The sequence below is a fragment of the Musa acuminata genome, chromosome BXJ3-4 (genome assembly GCF_036884655.1).
Source record: "Musa acuminata AAA Group cultivar baxijiao chromosome BXJ3-4, Cavendish_Baxijiao_AAA, whole genome shotgun sequence".
Classification (NCBI taxonomy): domain Eukaryota; kingdom Viridiplantae; phylum Streptophyta; class Magnoliopsida; order Zingiberales; family Musaceae; genus Musa; species Musa acuminata.
The window spans coordinates 10764666-10787638 of record NC_088352.1 but is presented as its reverse complement, the minus strand read 5'-3'; the positions used below and the strand labels follow the sequence as shown (position 1 = coordinate 10787638).

The following is a 22973-nucleotide window of genomic DNA, read 5'->3' as shown; positions in this document are numbered from 1 at the left end:
AATGTTTTGAGGCTCACCGTCTCCGCCGGTTCAATTCGAGCTCGATGACACAGAGAGGGGTCACAATCTGAAGGTGTTAAGGTCGATCCATTTCCATTCAACTTGCCCGATGAGGTCAAAGATTTACGCTTGCAGCTCCCATGTCCACCACCCTTCGTCACACGGCAATCTCCCTCTTTCCTCACGACTTCTTCACGTCATCATCAGAAGGAGAATGGAATCAAGTGCGATGGTGTCGGCACGCGATTCCAAGCGTGCTTTGACATAATCTCTGACGGCCTCACGTCCCGGTTTCAGCAGGCATGCAAGCACGAATCACGACGAAGAAAGGATGGGTTGGCATCGAACGTCCAAAGAGAGAGAGAGAGAGAGATCCTACCGACGTTTACTCGAACCATGGTCAACTAGACTGGGGCTGCAGCGTGCAATGCAAAACAGGACGATCACTTAAACTTGTAATGGTCATTTGTCTGATCATTAGCGTAGATTTTATATATGATATTAATAATAATTAGATGATCACCTACAATAATATGTATACGTGTCATTATAGTAAGCCTTCAGAACCTGCCCTCTTATGATCTGGTTGAACCCAAGCAAGCCTTCTCCTCTCTTGCTGGGGCTGGTCCTAAAGCATGCTCTGTTCCCCACCTTACCTCTCTTTCCCCATGCAACTCCATTGGGTGCCAAACTGGGCTTCCCCTCCTATTCCATCTCCGTTCTCGTGCTTCTTTTAGCTGCACTGCTTTAGAAATTGCGAGTCAAGAGGGAAATGGCAAGGAGCAGAGCACGACCACCGACTCCCAATCATATTTATCTCAAGTGTGTGTGGCACGGTGGAAAACTGCAATGATTAACGTCATTAGAATAAGCAGGGTGGTTATCGGCACACCAAATAAAAAGGCCTCCCTCCCACTCTCTCAGCCTTTGTGCGTTGAATCAGCTTTTCGCATGCCACTGTTCTGCCCCCCATTCCTTAAGCCTCTTCAACGTGCAAACAGGTGGTTTTGGCTGAGCGCTTATTTGTTGGGCTATATGAGCATTCTACTCACCAGAGGCGGTAACGCGGCTCTTCTCCCTTACCTCCCTCGGCTGGCTTCGGTGCGTCGCAATCTCACCACCGTTACCGTTTCAGCGGCGGCACCACCTCAGAACCGCCGCCACCAGCTGGATATGTGCCGGGGAAGATTAACATCCGAACGCTATTGTGTCGAAGGTAATGGTGATGAGTGGAAGGAGAGCGTCGTGGTGGTCATGGGCGCCACCGGGACGGGGAAGTCGAAGCTGTCCATCGACCTGGCCACCATGTTCGCCGGGGAGGTGGTGAACTCCGATAAGATTCAGGTGTACCGGGGGCTCGACATCACCACCAACAAGATGCCCGTCCCGGAGCGCTGCGGCGTGCCGCACCATATCTTGGGGGAGCTCGACCCTGCGGTGAGCGAGCTCCGGCCGGAGGCGTTCCGCGAGATGGCGGCGGGCGCCATCGCCGGGATTGCCGGACGCGGCCTGCTTCCGGTGCTTGCCGGTGGGTCCAACTCCTTCATACACGCCGCCATGACCGGCAGGTACGACCCTGTGCGGAGCCCTTTCGCGGCGGGCTCGCGGTTGCTGACGAGGAGGGACGCGCGAGCGCTGAGGTACCGGTGCTGCTTCCTGTCGGTGGACGTGAACGCGGTGGTGCTGGCGGAGCAGCTCGACCGACGGGTGGAGGAGATGGTGGCGGCGGGAATGGTGGAGGAGCTGGGGCGGTACTTCGCTGCGGAGGCGGAGGCGGGGGAGTCGAGGCACCCGGGGTTGGGCAAGGCGATCGGGGTGGCGGAGTTCCGGGAGTACTTCAGGGGGGAGGGGCGGGGAACTGCGGCAGCGTACGAGGCGGCGGTGGCGGCCATCAAGGCGAACACTAGGCAGCTAGCGGAGGAGCAAGTACGGAAGATCGAGCGGCTGGTGGAGATGGGGTGGCCGCTGCGGAGGGTGGATGCCACCGCGGCCGTGGCGGCGCGGCTTGCTGGGGAGGCGGCGGAGGCAGAGGCCGCGTGGGAGAGGGACGTGGCGGGGCCCAGTGCCACGGCGGTGGAACAGTTCCTAGGCGAGGAGGTCCACGTCCATCATCATCACAACATCGTGTCTCCTCCTCTGCTTTACACTTAGTCGAGCTTTTGGTCGCGAACTGCTTCCTTTAACCCCTTCCCCTTCCCTCCGTTCAGAATAGTAAAAAGGAAACAAACAGAGCAGACAAAAAGAGAAGGAAAGAAAATGTTGTTTTTTTTTTTTTTGTAATTTTGAATTTTATTTTTATTGGCCACAGAAAGAGCGAAAAGAGAAACGAAAAAGGGTGATTTATTGTGGGGTTCAAGGGGAAATGGAGGGTCAAGCGACCGAAGTCGGCGGATTTGGGCGTGTCAAGTTGCCTCTTTGTTCAGAACAGAACAGAACAGAACAGAACAGAGCAGTGGAGGAAAACAACGAAAGAGGTGAACATGGCGACTGCAGACGCCTCCATTTACGTCTTCATCCCTTTCCTATTTGTTAACCTTAGTGAATGGAAGCCTGTGAGGCTCTTCCCGATCGTCCTTTCAGAGTTGATAGTTAGAGAGAGAGAGAGAGAGCTAAACATGTGAAAACAACATAATTGTACAGTGTTCTGCCACAGAATCATTTAAACAGCGCTAGTGTTGCTCATCTTCTTCCCCACTGATCCCATTCTCATTCCCGACCCCCAAGCTTGACATGGTGTGGCGGTTGTTGAGGAAGGACGCATTTACAAATGATGCGTGTAGCCCATAGCCGACCGAGTCTCTAGAGTGGTAATGGCAGCGGAAGCATCATGAAGCATACGGAACTAAGTACAGCGGTGGGCTCATCCCATATGATGATGATGCTGCACCGAAGGGGATGCAAGGTACCTGTGCTTACGAGGAGGATAAAGGACTGTGAGCTGATGATGATGAGGAGGTCGCGTCGCCAAAGTGTTCGACGAAAGGCCGTCCCATCAATGGTTCGACCGACGCCGATGGGACAAGACCTCCGCGTCCCACTTGGCTTTGCCCAGGGATTGAGAAGGGTCGGACTCGGTTCGTGATCTACAGCTCACAGACCATCACACATAGGACCGTGCACTGTGGATGTGTCCACGTCTGCGTTGTAGATGGACGGCCGCATGGATTCCCGAATCGTATGTTGCACCTTCGTCTCATTAGCTACATGTGGATAATATATAAATACTGATAACTACCATCTCACTCTATTATGGAACTCATTCTGCCTAGTTTAATAAGATCAATTTGTACGACAAAATCAAACTCCACCAAACACCAACGGACCATGATTTTGGCGTTGGGTGAATCCATTAGAAAAAATTGGAGTCCGCATGACATAGTTGAGGTTGGAGAACAGACATGGAGTTGGGATCCGATACATGTACTAGGTCAAGAGTAGTGATGCGGAAGCATGTCTCCGTTTGGTGCGCCATGTGGGTTTGGAATCATCTCTAAATAATTAATGTGGTCTATTGCACCGGAAGATCTGGTTTTGGTTGAGAATGTTGCTTGCACTACGTTGGAGTTCCTTGGTGGCATTACCTACTAAATTTTGTATCCAAGAATCCGTAGGAGATATCCTCCGCATTCCCATTCATGTCAATAGATATCGTTGCCCCCTATTCCAACCACTAGAAGCTAAGTCTCAAAATAATGTAGAGAATATATCGTTGTAGGTCGTTAAACGATTTGGAAATCTCCTCTTGATTCTTTTCGTTCTCGATACCATCTCATTGCTCCCTCCCTGTTCACACTTGTAGAAGCAAGCTGAACCATGTGAATGTAAGGAGACCGTTGAATAGAAGAAGGTGCAGAGGTCCTATCATGCCCATTTTAATTCAGATAAATATAGAAGGGGAATAGGTAACCCGAATTGATTGTCCCATATGCTAAGGAATCAAACCTGATTCAAATTTGTCAAGAGACGAGTGGATTCACTCAGAATCTTGCAAAGTTAAGTGGGATACGTGTTTGGCATTAGTTCCTCTTATATTTAAGTAAATAAAGATAAAAAACACATGTAAAATAGTATTTGAAGGATCTAGAGAGGTCCAAGTGAAATAATATTCCTGATGCCTTTTTATAGGAGGCCTCAGATAAACAATCACATGAATTAAGTGAAAAATCAATTCATCTAGGTGGTTAGACAGAAGCATCTGTCGAGTATCGTGGCTAGTGGTATTTTGCTAACCACATGGGTCGAATGGCTGAAATGTCATGCTAATGAGATGTTTGAATAGGTGTCAGACCAATAACGATGTGATGTCTATGTCTAGATGCCTACATGTCAGATATCCGTTATCGTCTATCCGTAATCATCTAGGACATCAAGGACAACCCTCGGTCCCACCAACTAGTAATGCACTAACCAACGATCCATAGAAGATTGCTAATCTTTTTCTTTAGATGATTGATGATTGAAAAGGACCACACCTTACGCAACAAATCACTTTCCCTTCATCCTTCCCACTTCGGTTTTACTCATGTTTGATGTGATTTTAATTGAACTACAAATCAATTCAAGAAATAGGGAGTCTTCAATTTACTCAAACACACCCCTGCGGGTAATTATGGTGTTGCTGAAAGAAACAAAAACCTAACATCCACTGTTTAATGACATAATAACAGAGCAATATCATCTTATGGCAAAGAAAGAAAATAAGAATCGCATTTAAAGACTAATATGAACTGCCACATCATTCAAGAGACCCATCCTTAACTGGGTACTGAGATGAAAGAACATACTGACATGAAAGAACAGCAGCTATAAGAAACAATGAAAACAACATGAGAACGATGTACCTGTGGATTGATAGAATAACTGGAGAGTTTCTTCTTTCTTTCTAATTCTTCTTTTCTCCTTTCTCTTCCTATCTCAATCACACCTTGATAATGCAGTCGATCTGACCACTGTGAAACACTATTGACTTTTGTCAGCTGGAGAACATTGTCTAGCGATACCGCTCAGCAATGGAGTTCAGATCATCCAAACGTGAAACATGGACTTTCTATTCCATATCAAAATTGTCTAGAGAGGCACCTGTCAATGCTAATGATGATCAGACAACAACGTAATGAAAACATTGAAATCACATGCCGACACTTGAATTTCTCACTACACTTCACTAATTTTTTTTTGCTATACTGAGTATTCTGCATGCTGAACGATTCACATAATGCAGTTGAAATCAAAAACAAATACAAGAACATATTGACTAGACAGGCCAGAACAAATAGGGCCTCACAAGCCATACAAGTCATCTAACAACCTTCTCAAAGGAGAATTGGTTTATTGGGCTTTGGACCTAACAAATTGAAAATGTAACAAAACTTCCCCACAAATGATGACAGGATTAACTTCAATTATCATCCTTAGGCACAACCCAATGCGAATTACAAGAGCTTGATTCAACAGAAGAATTCAAGTTTCTGTAGCCACATCCTTCATTCAACCAAAATTAATAGTTTGCTCACCGAAAATCATATCATACAGTTCCATTTGTTAAATTATGAAAATTTAAGATACTTGTATATGGATAATATAAGTTTAGACTACCATAGATGAAAATTCAAGATGAGCAATTAAAAGCTCATCATGAGTTGCCATACACAGATAATCACATTGTCAAACAACCTTCTGCATCTTACGTAAATTGTTTTCAGCAAGGTAGGTTTCATATATCGTAAGCTGTAAGCAAGTACCATTCATCACAGAATGTTCATTTCATGTTATGCTATTGTTACAGCTACCATATAAACACCGCCACAACCTAAATCTGAAATGTAAACAGTGAAAAGTTAAAGTGGTTTGACAATCAGATGGACCGTGTTAAACAATCTTAGTTTCAATTCACAAATACACTCTGGACAACCAAATAAAGTTGTTAAAAGACTAGGTTGCTTGTAGGCCAGAAAGTGCGAGGACAAGCATAAAAAGAGACTATAGGCATGCAGAAAAGAGCAACCTGACTAAATTTCAACTCAATTAGAAAAGATGAGTTTGAAGTAGCAAAGCATGATCCAGAGTTCTTTTTCATTCCACCTTGTAAGTAACACTTGTAGCCAACAGTATCCTATACCAGCTTTCACCTTTTCTAGGTACAACTTCTCTTCATTTTAGTATACAAGTATAGATTTTTCTCTTCCTAATTAATACTTAGTACCTAAAATGATTACACATGCCTGCTTTATGACCTTATATGCTACTTATTTGAATAGAACAATATATGCCACAATGGATTAGTACAATTTGAAGAAAAAAGACTGGAAAAACTCATCAATCGATACTGATTACAAAGTAAAATGCACTGCAGAAGTGCAGATATTATGTATTAGAAGAGAAAAATATGCACAAAGAAAAACTACATACCTCTGTATGGCTCCTTTACCAATGGCTTCCCACAATAAGCAAGTTAATGATTAACCATGCAACTGCTTCATATATGGCTTCTTTTCAATCTCCCAGCTCAGTAATTGTTTCTGCAAGACTGCAACTCTCTAAGATGCCCAAAACAAAAGTCATTAAAACATACTCCTAATTTAACAACAGTGTCTGATCATGGCTGCATGCATATTCAAGGCAGTCATCTCACAATATGTGCTGTATGCTGACAGTCTTCTTAATAGCATATCAGCTATAACAAAGTATTTATGGACCACTAAATATAATTTGATATTGGACTAGAGAATGTGAGTTTGTTAGCATAAATAGTAAATTGGACTTCAGCTAGTTTGCTCCTGTTCTGTGCTACATAAGACTTTAAAAAGAGCAAGTAAATGAGATTAAAAACACACAGTGAATTGTTTGTGGATCGAGTATTTTTGTTACTTGGGCTCAAGATCAAGAATCATGAGCGGAATGGACCTTAGTTCATACAAGGTTACTGCTATAAACTAGGATCTGATGTTCAACTCAAAAGGGCACATCTAGGATACAGATATTAAGATATGGATCACTCTAAAAATATATTCAAAATAATCTCTGCATATCTAATAGTATAACATCACATCATCCATATTCAAATGGAGTCATATTCTACATATCAAATTTCTATCATGGATAAAAATGTAAAGTTCCTCAAACTATCAGGATCTTATTTTCTGTACGGACAGAACAAGTAAACATATTTTTAAAAGGCTAATGCAGATATGGACTGGCTAGCCAATCTTGCTAGGTTTTATTGGAGGCTAAACTTGGAATTACCACTTATTTAATTAGTTGTCCAAAAAAATGACTCATCGTGTACCTAGGATTTTTCAACCATTCTTTTGGTGCTAATCAATCCCAATTCTTGTGTTAGTCAAGACCAAGTCTCTGGGGGTAGCCCTGGGGCTATTGGCAATCCTACCTAATCTGCCTGTAGCTAAATCTCGACTGATTCTGCCAATGAAATCAATCTCAAGTATCCAAATCCAATAGGACGATACAAATTTGTTGATCTGATTAGTTCAATCCAACACTGATCCATAGTGTCCATCTTGAACTCAATCTCAAATTTTTTTATCATGCTACTAACAGCTGTCATTTGAAACAAAAGCTCAGATATGCACTTATATGAGAATCATAGCTCGGCTCACCTGCTTGCATGCAAAGCCCCGACTAAAACCACACTATAAAAATTAATTTTGCCAATAACAAAATATTCGGCATCAATCGAAAAAGATTAAGTTAATCTGGTCATATTGACCACTGCAGCCAAATAATTGTAATGTCCAGAACCCAGATATTTTCTAGAAAAATCTATAGTATCAAGTATCAACATTGCCAGATGCAAGAGAAGTGAAAATAATCCACATTGGATGGCAGTTAACATCACCCAAGAATATGGTGTCATTATGCCAATTGAAAGTACCAACGACAACTAGGGCATTCGACGGCCCTGCAGACGGACAGTTTTTATTGCGTGATGCTACTACTTAAGTGAATAATTAGGCATTTTCAGTCGAGTGCCACAAGCTTTCCTTGTGTTTTCTCTAATTGCGCAAATCCTACAAATCAATCCCCAAAATCAACAATGCAAGTAGTTCTCTTTTTCTTTTCTAAAATCTGTGCCAAATAGTATTCATAAATTCGAATCAAATAAAAAACCGCATAGAGAAGGAATAGAAACAAGGGAAATAAATCGACATCAGCACCCTAACGATACGAGAAGGCGAAGAGAAAGAATCATCTGCAACTGGAAGAAGTCGAGGGAGCAGCTCGGGCATCGGAAACGGGACGGAATTGGAGGCGTTCTGTTTGGCAAAGAAATCAAATGGAACGGAAGAATCAGAGAGGTCGCTCGCTTCCTTTTCGCCGGATCCCATCGCCTCTCCCGATCTCGCGAAGAGAGGCGGACGGCGTGCGATTTCATGTAGGGTTTTTGTCGTGACGCGCCAAATAAACACGAGACGGGAGCGTCTTCTATCGGGTCCAAACCCGGTCGACGTCGTAACCGGGTAGAGTAGGTCAAGCAAGACAGTTGCATTGAGAGTTGTGATAGACTCGATCCACCACGTCAGCCGCAAAAATGAGGTCCTACGCGTCATTTTATGATTCGTCGGATGGAATTACTGAACTCAAACTACTGTTTTTTAACGGGTTTCTTCACACATCTATTACTTGTCGGAAGTATAGATATATATTATTAATTTAAATTCAAATTTTAGGTATAAAATTGCTCACCCACGTCATCAAAGCCGAAATATTTTTTTTATTTATTTTTAAGAATAAATTATCGAAAAACTTTTATTTTAAAACTTTCTCATGCAAAATCTTAATTTTTAAATTTTTTATAAAATATCTCTTATTATATAAAAAGGATCAATTTACTTTTATTTCTATCCTATATTGCTTGTATCTTTCACCCCTAGCTCTTATTTGACGAATGATATTTTTGTGTAAGAAAGAAGAGGGTACGATGATAATAACAACCCTAGCGTATTAAAAAGTATTTGATGGGATTATCGTTGTCGCTCGTTGTAAAGGCAACTATAGATTCGATAAGATAAAGTGCATCCGATGGAGATAAAAGTAAATTAATTTTCTGTGAGTAAAAAATATTTAATTTAGAGACTGTATGAAATTTTTTTAAAACAAAAGTATTTTCGAAATTTATTTTTTTAATAGAAATATTTACGTCCGTCAAACGATTTAGGAGCAATAATACACCATCCATAGCAGCACATCCAACGCAGTCCGTGGACCACCGCCAGGTCAATTACTCAGCTCAAAACCCTTCCACCCGATCCCACTCGAACATCCCATCATTACCGGAGTAACATCTTGAGGACGGGAATCGATTCGTCTACCAGACGAAAGCTCTTCTCCTGGCCCCGCGACCTCGAACTCGCTGCAGATCTCACTCGGTCTCGTCCTTTTTTCCCCGTTTTTGGAAGACCTCGTTGTTGGTTTTGCTTCTCGTAATTTTTTGAGGATTTGGAGCTTCTATCTGGCCGTGGGCCTGGTTGGACTGGTTTGGAGGGCGGGAGGAGAGGAAGGGGGCAGGATGGCGTCGGGGAGGATGGGAGGTCCTTCAGCGCCGCCCGTCCGGCGTGATCCCTACGAGGTACTCTGCGTGTCGAAGGATTCGTCCGATCAGGATATCAAAGCCGCGTACCGGAAGCTTGCTCTCAAGTTAGTTCCCTTTTCTTCCATTCATTCCGTATTCCTATCTTTCGAGCGTGTCTGCGCGGAAGGTCCTTTGTAGTGGAAAGCAAACATGTCGTATGTCTAGTTGCTTTTCTTGATCGTTCTTGCCTACATTTTGTACCATTGTAATGGTTCTCAGTGCACTTGTAATTGGGAAGAAAACACGAATGGCAGAACAAGGATAAAGTGATCTTGTCACATAACAGAGGATAACATTTTACCGTTAAATAGGTTTTGAAATTTTGAAGTGAAAGGGGTGACCATTTTCTCGTAGTATAAAATTGATAATTTAACAGTGCCAGAGAATGCTTTTATGCTTGCATAGCCGTACAAGTGAAATTTCTGACACCAGATGGGTTGGTTAAGAGGAATCTCTGCTGCAGAGCTCGGTGTGTGTTTCATAAGAAGAATGCTAATTATGTTCACTACTTGTTTCTCAGTTGTGCTGTGGAAAAATCTGGGAGGATACATATTTCTATAGGATTGAAACCAAGGTCATGCCATTAGGACAGGAGTCCAGATGGTGTTTGGATCATTTCAATGGCAAAACATTGATTTAAAATTTTAGAAAATGCATGGTTGACGCTACAGTCTATCATCTCTGAACAGGAAGAAATCAGGAGAAGCCTGATGAAGCAATAATCAAAACCAACAAGGAGGCCATTAGAGTTAAGTCTACAATGAAAACCATTGTTGAGGATAATCTTCATCCTAGAGAATTTTTACTGCATTGGTGTATTACTGTAATTTCGTACATGATTGCTACATTGCCTGACTTCTGTAAACATAGCATCATAGCAAGTTTACCAATACCTTCAAATCATGGGATGTAGGAAGCGGATTCTACTAGTTGATAACTGTTAAATCCTTTCTGCAATATTTTAAATTGTGGAATCTGTGTTGTTTCTTCGTTTTACATCTCACATGGGAAGTAATTTTTCTATCTTATACCAACAGGTACCATCCCGATAAAAATGCTAGCAATCCTGAAGCATCTGAACTTTTTAAAGAAGTTGCATATTCCTATAGTATCTTGTCAGATCCAGAAAAGAGGAGGCAATATGATGCTGCTGGCTTTGAGGTGGGTGCTTCTTAACGGTTAAGTTCACAAAATAAAAAAATATAAATGGATTGCTTGCTTTAGTTTATACTAATTTTTACCAACATAATGAATAATAACACTAATATAATGAAGTTCATTATGTTCAAGGTGAATGTTCAAGGTCATGTGATCTTAAGCAATTGGTACCATACGAATCTGATGAACTAGAATCTGGAAGATCCATGAATCGAGAAATAAAATAGATAAAGTAGTAGAAACATAATGATGATATATGAAAATATGACAAGCAAGCAGATTGGCTATAGAAATGGTAAAACTGGTGAGTCCCATCAACCTGAGGAAGGCCTGCAGGTAACAGTAAGGAAGAGATGATGCATGGAGTTGCTGACATTCTCCTTGTTGTTGAAAGGGTAGAATCTTCTCGTTCAGGTTCCTTCCTTTTTCAATGTTCTAAATTATGAAATCTTTTTGTGCCTCTATTCCAAGAATCATTGGTACTCCTGGAGCCAACAAAACTAGAATAAAATCCACTCATTGGAAATCCTGCTAAAGAAGATTGGAATAAGATGCTACTTGTAACATTTGTGATTGCCCATGTGAAATTGCATATCATCTTTAACCATTCTTTCACCAAATAGATTGGTTGAGCTATCTTCTATCAACTTTTTTTTTAACCCAAAGCAAGAATCTTCTATCAATTTAGCATGCAGCAAGATCCAATCAAAGTTATCCCTTGACAAACTGACTATGGTATTACTAGATCATGACATCTTCTAGGTTCTCTAGGTTTTTGTATCTGTGATTTGATATTGATAGTTTTATGTTTTTCTTCTTTTTTTTCTTTCATTTTCTTTATGATTTATAAAAAAATCTTCAATTCTTTTAAAGCTATCACTTGTAAGATTTTCTTTTGCCAGAAAAACTTCTCTGGAAAGGGAAAATGTTTTTTTCCACACTTTGGAATCCATTTACTGTCTAGTTATAGGGTGGTCCTCAACATCTTTCTGTTATAACTACTTAGTTGTTTGTGTTGTCTTGGCTTAGGCTTTTGAAAGTGAAGGCATTGATATGGAGATTGACTTGTCAAGCCTTGGAACTGTCAATACAATGTTTGCAGCTCTTTTTAGGTGACAGTTGAACAAAGTTGCATGATTTAGTTTCTAGGCTATTTTATCCCTAAGCCTGTACTAATTCTTTAAAGCCTTTAGCAAGCTGGGAGTTCCTATCAAGACTACAATTTCTGCCACTGTTCTTGAAGAAGCTTTAAGTGGAACTGTCACAGTTAAACCACTTCCTCTTGGAACATCAGTCACCGAAAAAGTATGTTTTTATATTTTGATAGGAAGACATGCCAATAGCGTATTTTTATTTCTAAATCTCTTTCGTGTTAATGCAGGTGGATAAGCAAAGTGCTCATTTTTTTGGTGTAACAATTAATGATCAACAAGCTCAGGCAGGGATTGTTGTTCGAGTAACTTCGGCAATACAAAGTAAATTTAAGGTGAATAAAATAGGCAAACTTTTCCAAACAACTTGTGGTTTTATTGATTTCCAATATAAACTAAATATTGCATTGCTTTCTTCAGTTATTATATTGTATGCTCTTTCCATTATCAATTTGTACTCTGCTGAGCTAACTTCATCTGACACTGTATCATTGTTTCAGCTACTTTACTTTGAGCAGGAAGCTAATGGTGGCTATGATTTAGCATTACAGGTCTATATCTAGTTCTTTTGGCTTTGAGACTGTTCGCTACTCAATTACGAGCAAAAGATAGAAGTATCAATGCTTTTTATGCTATATAAATTAATTTCTTGCTTCATATTGTTCCTTTAACCAACATAAAGATGATTAAATAATTAACATTTGAAGGTGAAATTATAAAATATCTGTAATCAGTAGTACTCATGTCCTTAAGTAGACATGTTTAGAGAAATTCTAATGTCAATAGCTTTTTGCTTTTAGTTTTGGGTTAATCTTGCCACTTACATCTCACTACTATTTTGTGGTGTCTGATGCAGATGACTATCAACACGTTTGTGGCTTATATTACTTGTTGATCATACATTGACAATAATCTGTCTTCACTTCTGAGTTTAACTTTCAAGCTTCATCTCTGATATCTGTTGGAATACCTAATAATCATATAGATTGGTTAATGATTCATATTTTTCACTATAGCATTCTTGAATTTTACAGCCATTCATTCAGTCATAGAAGCAAGAAGTCTGCTAAGACTGATATGATCCTGTGGATATAAGATTTATTTATGATCCTTTGCTTTCTATTTATGGACTTGATGTCTCAATGGCAACTTCTTCAGTCAGCCACCTTGGCATTCTTTGGCCACAAAGCAATGTGGCTGAGTGCAAGAAATTTGCACAACTAGCATGGTTTAAAGCACCATGCAGTACCAGGAGAATATTAGTCTTGGGTATTGCATGTATGCTGTGCTAGTGAAAAGAAGGCAAAGCACATCCATAGAGGCATGGAGCATCCTGTCATGCCAAGTGTATACCAAGACACCTTGTTCCTGCTAGCTCGTATACTTCCCAAGCATGTTAGAACATGTTGATTAGGAGCGCATATGTCTTGAAGGACATATATATCGTTCTCTGCCAAAAATTTGTCTTGGTATGTTACTTGGAGATATGTTGGGACACAACACTTAAAGCCCCTATCTCTATGAGGAATTCTTTGGCCATATTATGACTAGAAAATCATTAATAATACAATATCTGCAAGTTGTAGTTTCCAACATGAATGATACCAACAGTAAATATAAACTTGGAATAATCAGATTCTATGTCCGCTAATGCAAAACATGTCATTACTAGCTTCACAAGTGGTTAGGAATATAGATTGTTCTTAAAAGTTTGAGTGTATCTTACTTTTGCTAATGATATCATACTCCCCTTGTTACTTTGATTCCAGTAACTAATGATCTGGAAGTTCTTTAAAAATTTGTTCTATCACATCACCCTCATTTTTGATGTTGCTAACCTTCTCTTTAGTTAATTTTAAATATGAAAAGTACATGTCAACTGCAACATCTACAATGTCATCTTATGGTAATATAATTTGAGTTTAGATAAGTGATCTATTCCATAACTGAAAGTTTCTTGTTTATCATTTTATATTTTAAGTATATGAGTACAATGGTATACATTCAATAGCCCAGAGTAACATTCAGTTTTGTTGTGTCACTTTCAGGAAGATAGTGAAAAGATTGGCAAAGTAACATCTGCAGCGATGTACTTTTTACATTTTCAAGTGTATCGGATGGACTCTGTAGTTAATACGGTGTGTTCATCATGCCATCTTTGAATTGTTATGTTTCAAGAATAGATAAAACAAGGGAATGAAAGGTCTGGATAGAAGAATTTGATGATTTAATCTTTGTTTGTGCAGTTAGCCATGGCGAGAGATCCTGAGGCTGCTTTCTTCAAAAGGTTGGAAGGCCTCCAACCTTGTGAGGCCTCTGAACTAAAACCTGGCACCCACATATTCGCCGTTTATGGTCTGTTATGTTTTACCATTTCCTATTGCAGAATTATGTCTTGGATCATTTTGCAAGTTCTTTATATATTTATCCAGTTCTCGTTGTCCAGGTGATAATTTTTTCAAATCTGCTACATATACCATTGAGGCTTTGTGTGCAAAATCATATGAGGATACCACAGAGAAACTTAAGGAGATTGAGTCTAAAATTTTAGCAAAAAGAGATGCCTTGCGGCAATTTGAAATAGAATACAGAAAAGTACATACTCTTGGTTTTTTGTGGCATTAAATGGTGTTTTTACATGTCATCAAATGGTCGTTTGTAGTAATCTGACTTTAATTTTCTTATGGTTGTCTAGGCACTTGCATGTTTTCAGGAGGTCACAAACAAGTATACCCAAGAAAAGCAATCTGTAAGTACGTTTGCAAAATAAAATTACTTCATTTAAGTATGCTTTGGCTATTCGGAGCTGCATAGTATCTGAAGTTCTGAACTTTTAATTGCTTGTAGCTTGCAGTTTTTTCTTGATTAGGGATGACAAAGAATGACAAATAAGTACTATATGATCTATAGCTAATAACTTTGTTAACATACTTGTGCATTTTCTTCATGCTTTCTACCTTACTGTGAAATAAGTTCACCATCATAATGCTTGTTTCTGGCCTTCATTTCTTCTGACTTGCAGTGTTGCTACGTTGCCCTTTAGGGTGCATTTGTTTTGGAACTTATGGAGATTGAATTGAATTTTATTTGTTTTAATGTAAATGGATTAATAGTTGGGACACTGTGGCTTGCTTTTGTTGTAAATAGATTAATGGTTGAATAAGCCAAAGTTTTCTGCCAAGTTGTCATTTTTGTGAATTCATTTTTTAAGATTTGACTAGCAGTGATGGCAAAATTACCATGTCGAGTCTGTGCTACGGTTTGGAAATAGCATGTGATGAGTTGCCAATGCCAACTGTCAGACTAGATCCATGACTTCCTGTGTGATTTGCCCTGTTTGTTGATGTTGTCATGGACCATCAAGGTTTGATGTCAATGATCTTAAGGATAAAATAATTCAAACCATCACATCTTCTTATTCTAATACGCCCAAAGTTTCTTGAAGAAGATCAGAATTACAAGGAGTTGCCGTCTTTTTAACATCAGATGTTTCTGCTTTTCATATCTCATACCTTAATCCTCTATAATCAACTGTAGAATAAATGATACATTAAATTTCATTCAAATGATGGAGTTCTTTTTCTATTCTACATATTTTAACATTTAAGTTATTTATCAAGAGGGTTTAAAACTTTTTTCTTGGTAGAGTTACATGATCATCAATCTTCTCTGCATGCAAATATACTACTTTTATGACACTGGACACTTCTCTGTTGAGTTTGAACAAGGTATACAATAGCAGTTAATATACAAGAACAAGTTCCTTTCTTGGTGAATCTTCATCTTTGTTTCCACAATACCTCCTGTCTTGTAGCCTCTCCCCCAAATCACTAGATCTTGGCTGGTGTCACTGATGGCTCCATCCACAGCTCCTTCGAGGCTTGTCTTGTTCATTGGGTCACTCTCAATGTTGCTATCTATTTGGACCATGTATTTGTGATCCAGTGTCAAGGATGAAATCTGTCAGTAGCTTCAACCAAATTAAATGAAATTAAAATCTTCATGCTTCATTCTTTTTACACTCTTCTGGAGTTAGATTGTGTATGTTCATCACTTGTTAATTGTGCTACTTCAATTATTCATGATGCAATACTTCAACCTAATTGAGGTTAGTTATTTTCAGAGAATATTAACAGTTTTGTGTTTATGTACGATTCATTGCAGGTCGATGAGCTGTTGAAACAAAGAGATAATATACTCTCCTCATTTACGATACATAGAAGTGTGATCAATTCTAGTGGTGATGCTAATAGTAGTTGCAAAACTCCTGATGAGGATATCAGATTTGGCAGCCCAAATGGAAGTCTTGATGTGAAAAATAAATTGAACAAAAAAAAATGGTTTAATCTCAATCTTAACCATTCTGATAGGAAGGGCTGATCAGCTCTACTGTGAAATGATGTGTTATATTGAGAGTCTTATGCTAGGAGAAAGTTGCCAGTTTTTCATTGTTTGCCATGTAAGATCACCCTGTGAATCTCTCGAAGTTTTATCATAACCTCCTTATGCTATTTTTGAGCTCTGTAAGTATTGTGAGTTTCGCTATCATATGTTCTTTTGTCTGGCCTTTGTACGTGCTTGTAAAGTTGAACTTTTGTTTTCATTAATTCATTATAGCTGAAATGTCTCATTCCTAAGCAGTTTTATTGTTAAGTTCTTTTGGAAAATGTTAATCAGTGTATTGACAATTTTACCCAGGCATGTTTGGTGGGGATGATCGGCATGCCATATTCAAAAGGCAAAAGACATATCTGGCTGCGATGATATATCCTAACGTTATTTATGTGATGTTTTTGAAATCTGTAAGAGGTACGACTACAAACCTTTCTGTCCATCTTAGCTATTTTCCTCATGGACAATTGTTCGAGTCTCAGGACATACTTGATAAGAGTAATATACATATCTTAGAACTAAGGTGTGAGATTTGTAGGAACATTATGTTTTGCTTTCGCCAATCATGGTAGACTCATCTTGAAGTTTGCCATATTTGTTTTCCTTAAGATGAATTGTTGCTTTCTGATTTTGTGCCACCTGTTGTTTTATCTACACTGTTGACACAAAACTTGTGAGACATACTTTTCCAGAGTCTGATATCTTGCGGTGTCAGCTTGTGGAAAATTTCAATCTTTAAGAGTGGAAATCTACAATTAATTACATTAATTACAGCTGTTCTATTTTGTGGCTCTTAGAGGTTCCACTGAAACATCCGACCCTTTCATCTAGCCTTTGTGGACTGAGAAAGTTATCTACCCGGTTATAACCAATTATGCCATTTGAATTTTGAATACATTGAGACGCTCATCAATTGATCTTGATTTTGATATTTCTAAGCTCATCACATGTTAACTAGTGGGTTTTGTTCATAAAATAGTTTGTATACCTTTTAGTGGACCTGAACTATTAAGAAAGTGAGCGTCATTTAAGAGATCTGCGTGGAGTACTAAAGATGCCATGATTCATTCATAAATAAGGTTCTTCTGCAGCTGCCGTCAATTCTATCGACTTTAATGAATTTACTCCAGTTATGGTTAAAGACCTCCATCATTGATTGTTGATGCTCATACTAATTGTTTGGGCTTAATCGTGAAGAATAATTGCTTTAATTACTATGCTTTTTTTTTTCCTTTTTAGTTGTCAGAGTCTCATTGTTAGGCTTGACCGAGCAATTGTTTTTTAAAGTTTTTTTTTTCTTTTTGGTGGAAACGAGAAAGAAATACTGGTGGTATTAGGCGTAAACAGTAGGTGTACCCATTCATCATGCATGATTGTATAATGTCACAGGCACAAGAAAGAAGCTTCTTTCTTCCTACTCTCACAACTTTTCAGTGCCCAATCCTCCTTTCAAGTTCCAAACTCCATGTGGACTCTTCTAATTGTGTACTTTAGGTCTCCTTATTCTTCTCCTGCACTGCAAGTACTTCCACATAATAGGCTCTCTTTTGGAGTTCCTTTTGTCAGGCTCCAAGACAAAACCTTGATCCCAGGATTATCTTTGTGGGCCCTGATGTCCCTGTTGCCATCGTATTGGTGGGCCATCTCCCATCTCCATCGCCACCCGACTGGGAGTTGGGGATGGGTTATAGAGAGCCTACACAGCTATTAATGGCCCCCTTGCGTATCTTGCCTTTATAGATATGTCTCTTTGGTGGCCGTCTTCAGAGAAAGCTACTCAACCCAACCTGGGTGGTGCAAGTTGCTTATTTCACAAGAGAAAGGCGAGGCCATGTCCTTCTCTTACCAGGCATGGAAATGTGAAGGGGTTGGGTGTGGACTGGAGATGCCTCACCTAGAAAAAGACCAGCAAAAGAATATGGACACTCCTCCCACCACCACCATCATCTGATGTTTGAATCGCTGAAACTTATTCTCTTGATGATGCAGGTTTGTGAAAGTTGGTTGGAACACATTTCTTGGTGGGTTCAAGTCAAGAAACACCGCAGAGGATCCATGGTGAAGTGTTCGGTACTTTGTCCAGATGCCTGGCCTATCAAAAGCTAAAGGTAAGGCTTCAAGGAAACTATCACATATGTCAACACTTCTTATGACTTCCAACCACTGCACTTTGTAGGTTGTCAAGTGGATCCAGAAATTAATAGGTGTGGGAAAAGCAACCTAGTTTTGACTAAAATGTTTGGCACAATACAAGGTAAAAAGTTAAAGACCAAACTTGTTGGAATGCATGCGACTCTGTACTCTACTGAACTTTGGTAAATTAACTCCATAGCTTCCATGTTATTTCACATAAAAAGAATCGAATTCTCACGTCTGGACATAGTCTCAAGTTGCTGTCATTATTTTTTCTTTTATGTTTCAGCTTAATATATAGCTGGAGTAGTCATCTAGCGGCTGTCATGATTGAAGCATAGAATATGGCTACGGACCATCAATGCCCCTTGAAGCTGGCCACTCCAGCACTGTAGAGTCTTCACCGTCAAACTCTTCCGTCATCCCTCTTTCTGATGTCAGACTTGCACAAGATATGCATCAGTATCTTGCAGGCAAAAGAATAACAGGAAGGTACTCTTTTGAATGAACCTGCAGAGTGCTTTAATAAGTTCTGTTTGAGATAACATACCATACTGTGGAGAACAATGACTTCATATCAAATTTAATTGGAGGCCGTACTGGCTCTTGTCCGCAAAATTTAACACCTGATGCTTTGCAGATCTTGTAGGTTGAAAGGTCCATATCAAGGGAAGGTGATGATGGCATGAAGCTGGACTACATCAGTTCTTATCTCCAAAGGTAATTCTGCCAAGACCTTTTAAATCCTACCTTTATAGTTCATATACACATAACTATCCATATATATGCTACAGATGCTATTGCTGTCAACTTAGGCCCATGAAATCACCTGAGGCCAATTATAGGTGCTTTATCTATATAAGCACCTCGTGATACACATTATGCTGCATGGGTGCTCTGTTGTTGTCACTGAAATGTTAAAAGTCTTCAACAAACAATCCAGACGTAGCTTTTTCTTGAATAGTTTTGAGCTGATCTATGACAAATAGAGATTGAACCATGTCTACTGGACACCATGATGTACGAGAGACTGCAGATGCATATGAACTAAAGATTCAAAGCCTAACTTTAGAAGAAAAATCAGTCAAAAACTTTTAAGCCAGGTGATACGTATCATAAGATGATCCAATCCTGGGACATCTCCGTTGGACTTTCTTTTGACTGCGAGTCTTCGCTCAGCTAACCAAATACTTCTGAGTGGCCTGTTTTCTTCCTTCTAGATGTCCACATTTTCTTTCTCCTGCCACCAAATTAGTACGCTTCCTACTCTCTCTCTCTCTCTCAAGTTATTCTTTGCGTTTTAATTATGGGTGAATTAACTAATAATTGAGGTTATTCTTACAATATCATGTATAACTAACAACTAATATAGGATTTGTGATGTAACAAGAAAGGCTACATCATAATTTTGCTAAGAGATTAGATGTAAAATAACAAATTTCCGGATATAATAATACCTTTGTTTACTTGATTTTATTATTCTTATGATTTATAATTTCTTTGATGGAGCTGTGGAGAGGACAAACAACACACGTACGAGTCCCGCGTCACACCTTATGGTAAATGGTACTTAGGATTCCCCAAGGAGATCGTGGGGATCCGGTCCAAGGGTGGTCCCAGCCACTTCGTTTGTACTTCATGCCATCGTCCGCCTCGTGTCCTTTCCATATCGCGCTGACGTCATTTTTTGATCGACCGTGTCGGCCGTCGTACGCTGTCGCAGCAGGGGGGGGAAACGTCCGAGCCAGCCAGCCACCCACTCACTCGTCCGAGACCACGAGTCGACTCGCCAATTCGGTTTGGCTCATTCATCACAGTTTTCTGCTTTTTTTTTTCGTCTTGTTAATGATTTATAGTGATGAAAATATCCAATTGGAGCAAGAAAACATATGAAAATTTTGGAAATTAGCAATTTACAGAGCTAAATTTGCGATAGAATTCAGCATATAACGATCAAAACTCAGTCATAAGATAAAAAGGAAGATGCGAGAGCTTGGCCGAGTCGAGACCGAGTCATGAACCAGCGGGCGCCAGGCTGAGGTGCAGGTCCAACCCGTACGAATCCTCCGCCCCATCGTCAGCTGGGGCCGCTCCGGAGAACCCCGGCCCACCGGCCGATTTGCCGTCGTCGTAGCAGCTTCCACCGCCGCCGTACACGCCGTAGGAGTAGTAGGCTTGCAGGGCCCGCGGGACGACGCAGGTACGCGACAGGTGGGTGGGTGGCGCGCTGCGAGCGTAGTAGACCAAGCTACCGGCGGCAGTCGCCTGGGAACCCACGACCGGCGTCGTGGCCGTAGGAGGTGGACGAGGAAGGGAGAGGAGGTGGGGCGGCGGGGCGAAGGCGGAGGCTACGGGTTGGTGGTAGAAGTTACCAGGGAGTGAGCGGTGGCCGGACGCCGCGAGGTAGTGGTGGTGATGGTGCAACTGGGCGCGCTTCAGCTGCTGCCGCTCCTTCTTGTGGGCGTTCTGGTGGCCTCCCAAAGCCTGGGAGTTGGCGAACTCGCGGCAGCAGTACTGGCACTCGTACTTCCTCCCATCTCCGTTGCCGGCGACGCCGGCGGAGCCAGAGGATGGGCTCTCTACTGCCGCCACGTCGCCAGATCCGTCCGCGGTGTTGTCGTTGTCGCAGACGTGGAATCCGAAGAGCTTAAGCCGTGGACTTGTGCTTGCCTTGGCCTGACACTGGATCCCGGCCATCTCCATATCCTGCCTTGATATGTATCTTAATCTCACAGCTCTACGTTACATATCACCTCAACACACATTCAGAGAGAGAGAGAGAGAGAGAGAGAGAGAGAGAGGCATCTGCGTTCATTCGAGGTGTGTGCGTCTGCATTTATATATGAAGATGTGAGGTGGTTTACGTGGAGAGAAGCTCATAAGATGGTGGAGAAAAGGGATCGAGACAGCAGAGACAGCCATCCCTGCCGCTGAGAGATAGGGCTGAGACGAGAGAGATGAGTTCCCACCGCTATATCCCAAGTAGCTTGTAGAGGAGGAGTTATTGGGAACACAACCCACGAAAAACTTGTGGAGGCTGAGATTGCGCTTGTCTTCTCTTCCTTCTCCATAATTTATCCCCCTATAGGAGATTACTCTATCATCCTTCCCTTGTGATACACATGCAGGTGGCTTGAGATTTTTTGATTACAGTAAGATTGATACTTGTGCTGTAGTGATAGCTTCTTGGAATGGTCCAATTTGTCCAGTGTTTGTACTGTGGAGATGAAATGGTGTCTTCTTTGGCTGAACTCTGTACATGAGCTGGGTGGCTGTCTGCTGATGGAATCAAGGAAAATGTTAGGGTCTAGAAAGAATCAAGAACAGAAGCAACAATAATGGAGTAGTACTTACATAGACCCTCTTGCACTAAGTTTTAGTATCCCCCCGCCCCATCATGGGGTCCCTCAGTTTCTAGTACTTGTCTTTGTAGCATAGTCATGTTGGAGAGATGGAGGACTATGGCTGAGATATGAGATAGATCGGCTGCTGATGTACACCACACAAAGATTCTTTTCTTTTCTTGAGGCAACACCTTTCATGTTCAACACCATACTCAAAGTCCTCTACATAGATGACAAAGACATTGCAGCTCAAATCATGCTCTTTTAGCATGACTGATTTGGTTGAATGGCTGCCATGCCTTCATCAATCTACAAATTGAAGTAACGCATCCTAGCTGAGAGCCAGCCATGCATTCTCATCAGCATGCAGGGGAATAGAATTTTCAACATCAAGAGACAATATTCAGTAGAATCAAACAAGGAAGATCAAAATCAATCTACAATGTTTTTTTTTTGGATATATATATATATATATTATAATCGATCAAACCATGCTTAGATATATATAGTTATATCAAAGATGTTCATAAAGAAATGAAACTTGATATCAAAATAGCCAAAAATGTCAATTTTGCATGGGTAGAGCCACAGTGTTATACATCAACATAGGTAAATTAAGCTCGAAATATGTATGTGCTGAAACGCACCTCTCTTTCTCTCTCTCTCTCTCTCTCTCACCCTCTCTCTATCAATCTTTAGGGTAAAGCAGAAGAAGTTGCTTAATCTTGTCGGTATTATATGTAGGTATAATGCATGTCAAGATCAGGAAGAAATAGATGGAGGGATTGGGTGGACCCACACAGGTGATTGTGTACAAGACCAATTGATTGGCCTCAAGCGTCCTTGGGACATGGTGTTGCAGCAGCAGCAACGTTGGGTTCACGGGCTGAACACCTCCCCTACCCTAAAGATATCACAGAGGACACACTCACTGTGTGGAGAATGAGACGCTTCAGTGTGGGTTTGCATGTCCGACGTCGAAGCCATCGGTTGACCAGTGACCACCTCACACGAGCTATTCTCTTGTCTCCAACCCCACCGTCCATGCCTTCCGGTCCCGCCCACACGGCCCGCACGTACGTTTCACCCACGCACCAGCTGAGGACATGACCCGACACAATATATAGCCCAGACATGCACATGCCTTTCGTAAAGATCAAAGCCGATGGACACATTTGGCAAACCATGATGACCATGAGAGAGAGA

General features: G+C 40.9%; 3 protein-coding genes and 2 long non-coding RNA genes across 5 annotated transcripts; 3 read left to right on the top strand and 2 right to left on the bottom strand.

Annotated features, from left to right (window-relative positions):
- The first annotated feature begins 947 nt into the window (after positions 1-947).
- Positions 948-3164, top strand: LOC103981710 (adenylate isopentenyltransferase-like). Its single transcript, XM_009398452.3, has one exon. The coding sequence runs from the start codon at positions 952-954 to the stop codon at positions 2149-2151; it is 1200 nt and encodes a 399-aa protein (XP_009396727.3). The 5' UTR covers positions 948-951; the 3' UTR covers positions 2152-3164.
- A 1428-nt stretch (positions 3165-4592) lies between these two features.
- On the bottom strand, positions 4593-8431 carry LOC103981379 (uncharacterized). The gene is made up of 3 exons (XR_671411.3): positions 8175-8431; positions 6409-6518; positions 4593-5079 (listed from the first exon to the last, which is right to left on the bottom strand). It is a non-coding gene; the product is annotated as an uncharacterized LOC103981379 (long non-coding RNA).
- Positions 8432-9223: 792 nt separating this feature from the next.
- Positions 9224-16425, top strand: LOC135634691 (chaperone protein dnaJ 15-like). The gene is made up of 11 exons (XM_065145206.1): positions 9224-9654; positions 10627-10750; positions 11777-11859; positions 11941-12052; positions 12129-12233; positions 12399-12449; positions 13947-14036; positions 14145-14253; positions 14345-14493; positions 14594-14647; positions 16063-16425. The coding sequence occupies exons 1-11, from the start codon at positions 9527-9529 to the stop codon at positions 16276-16278; spliced, it is 1221 nt and encodes a 406-aa protein (XP_065001278.1). The 5' UTR covers positions 9224-9526; the 3' UTR covers positions 16279-16425.
- Positions 16426-16723: 298 nt separating this feature from the next.
- Positions 16724-19409, top strand: LOC135634692 (uncharacterized). Its single transcript, XR_010495425.1, has 4 exons — positions 16724-18398; positions 18467-18605; positions 18713-18915; positions 19064-19409. It is a non-coding gene; the product is annotated as an uncharacterized LOC135634692 (long non-coding RNA).
- Positions 19410-20295: 886 nt separating this feature from the next.
- On the bottom strand, positions 20296-21702 carry LOC103981376 (zinc finger protein GIS3). Its single transcript, XM_009398095.3, has one exon. It carries the CDS (start codon positions 21124-21126, stop codon positions 20437-20439), a length of 690 nt encoding a protein of 229 aa, XP_009396370.2. The 5' UTR covers positions 21127-21702; the 3' UTR covers positions 20296-20436.
- Between the last annotated feature and the right edge of the window lie 1271 nt (positions 21703-22973).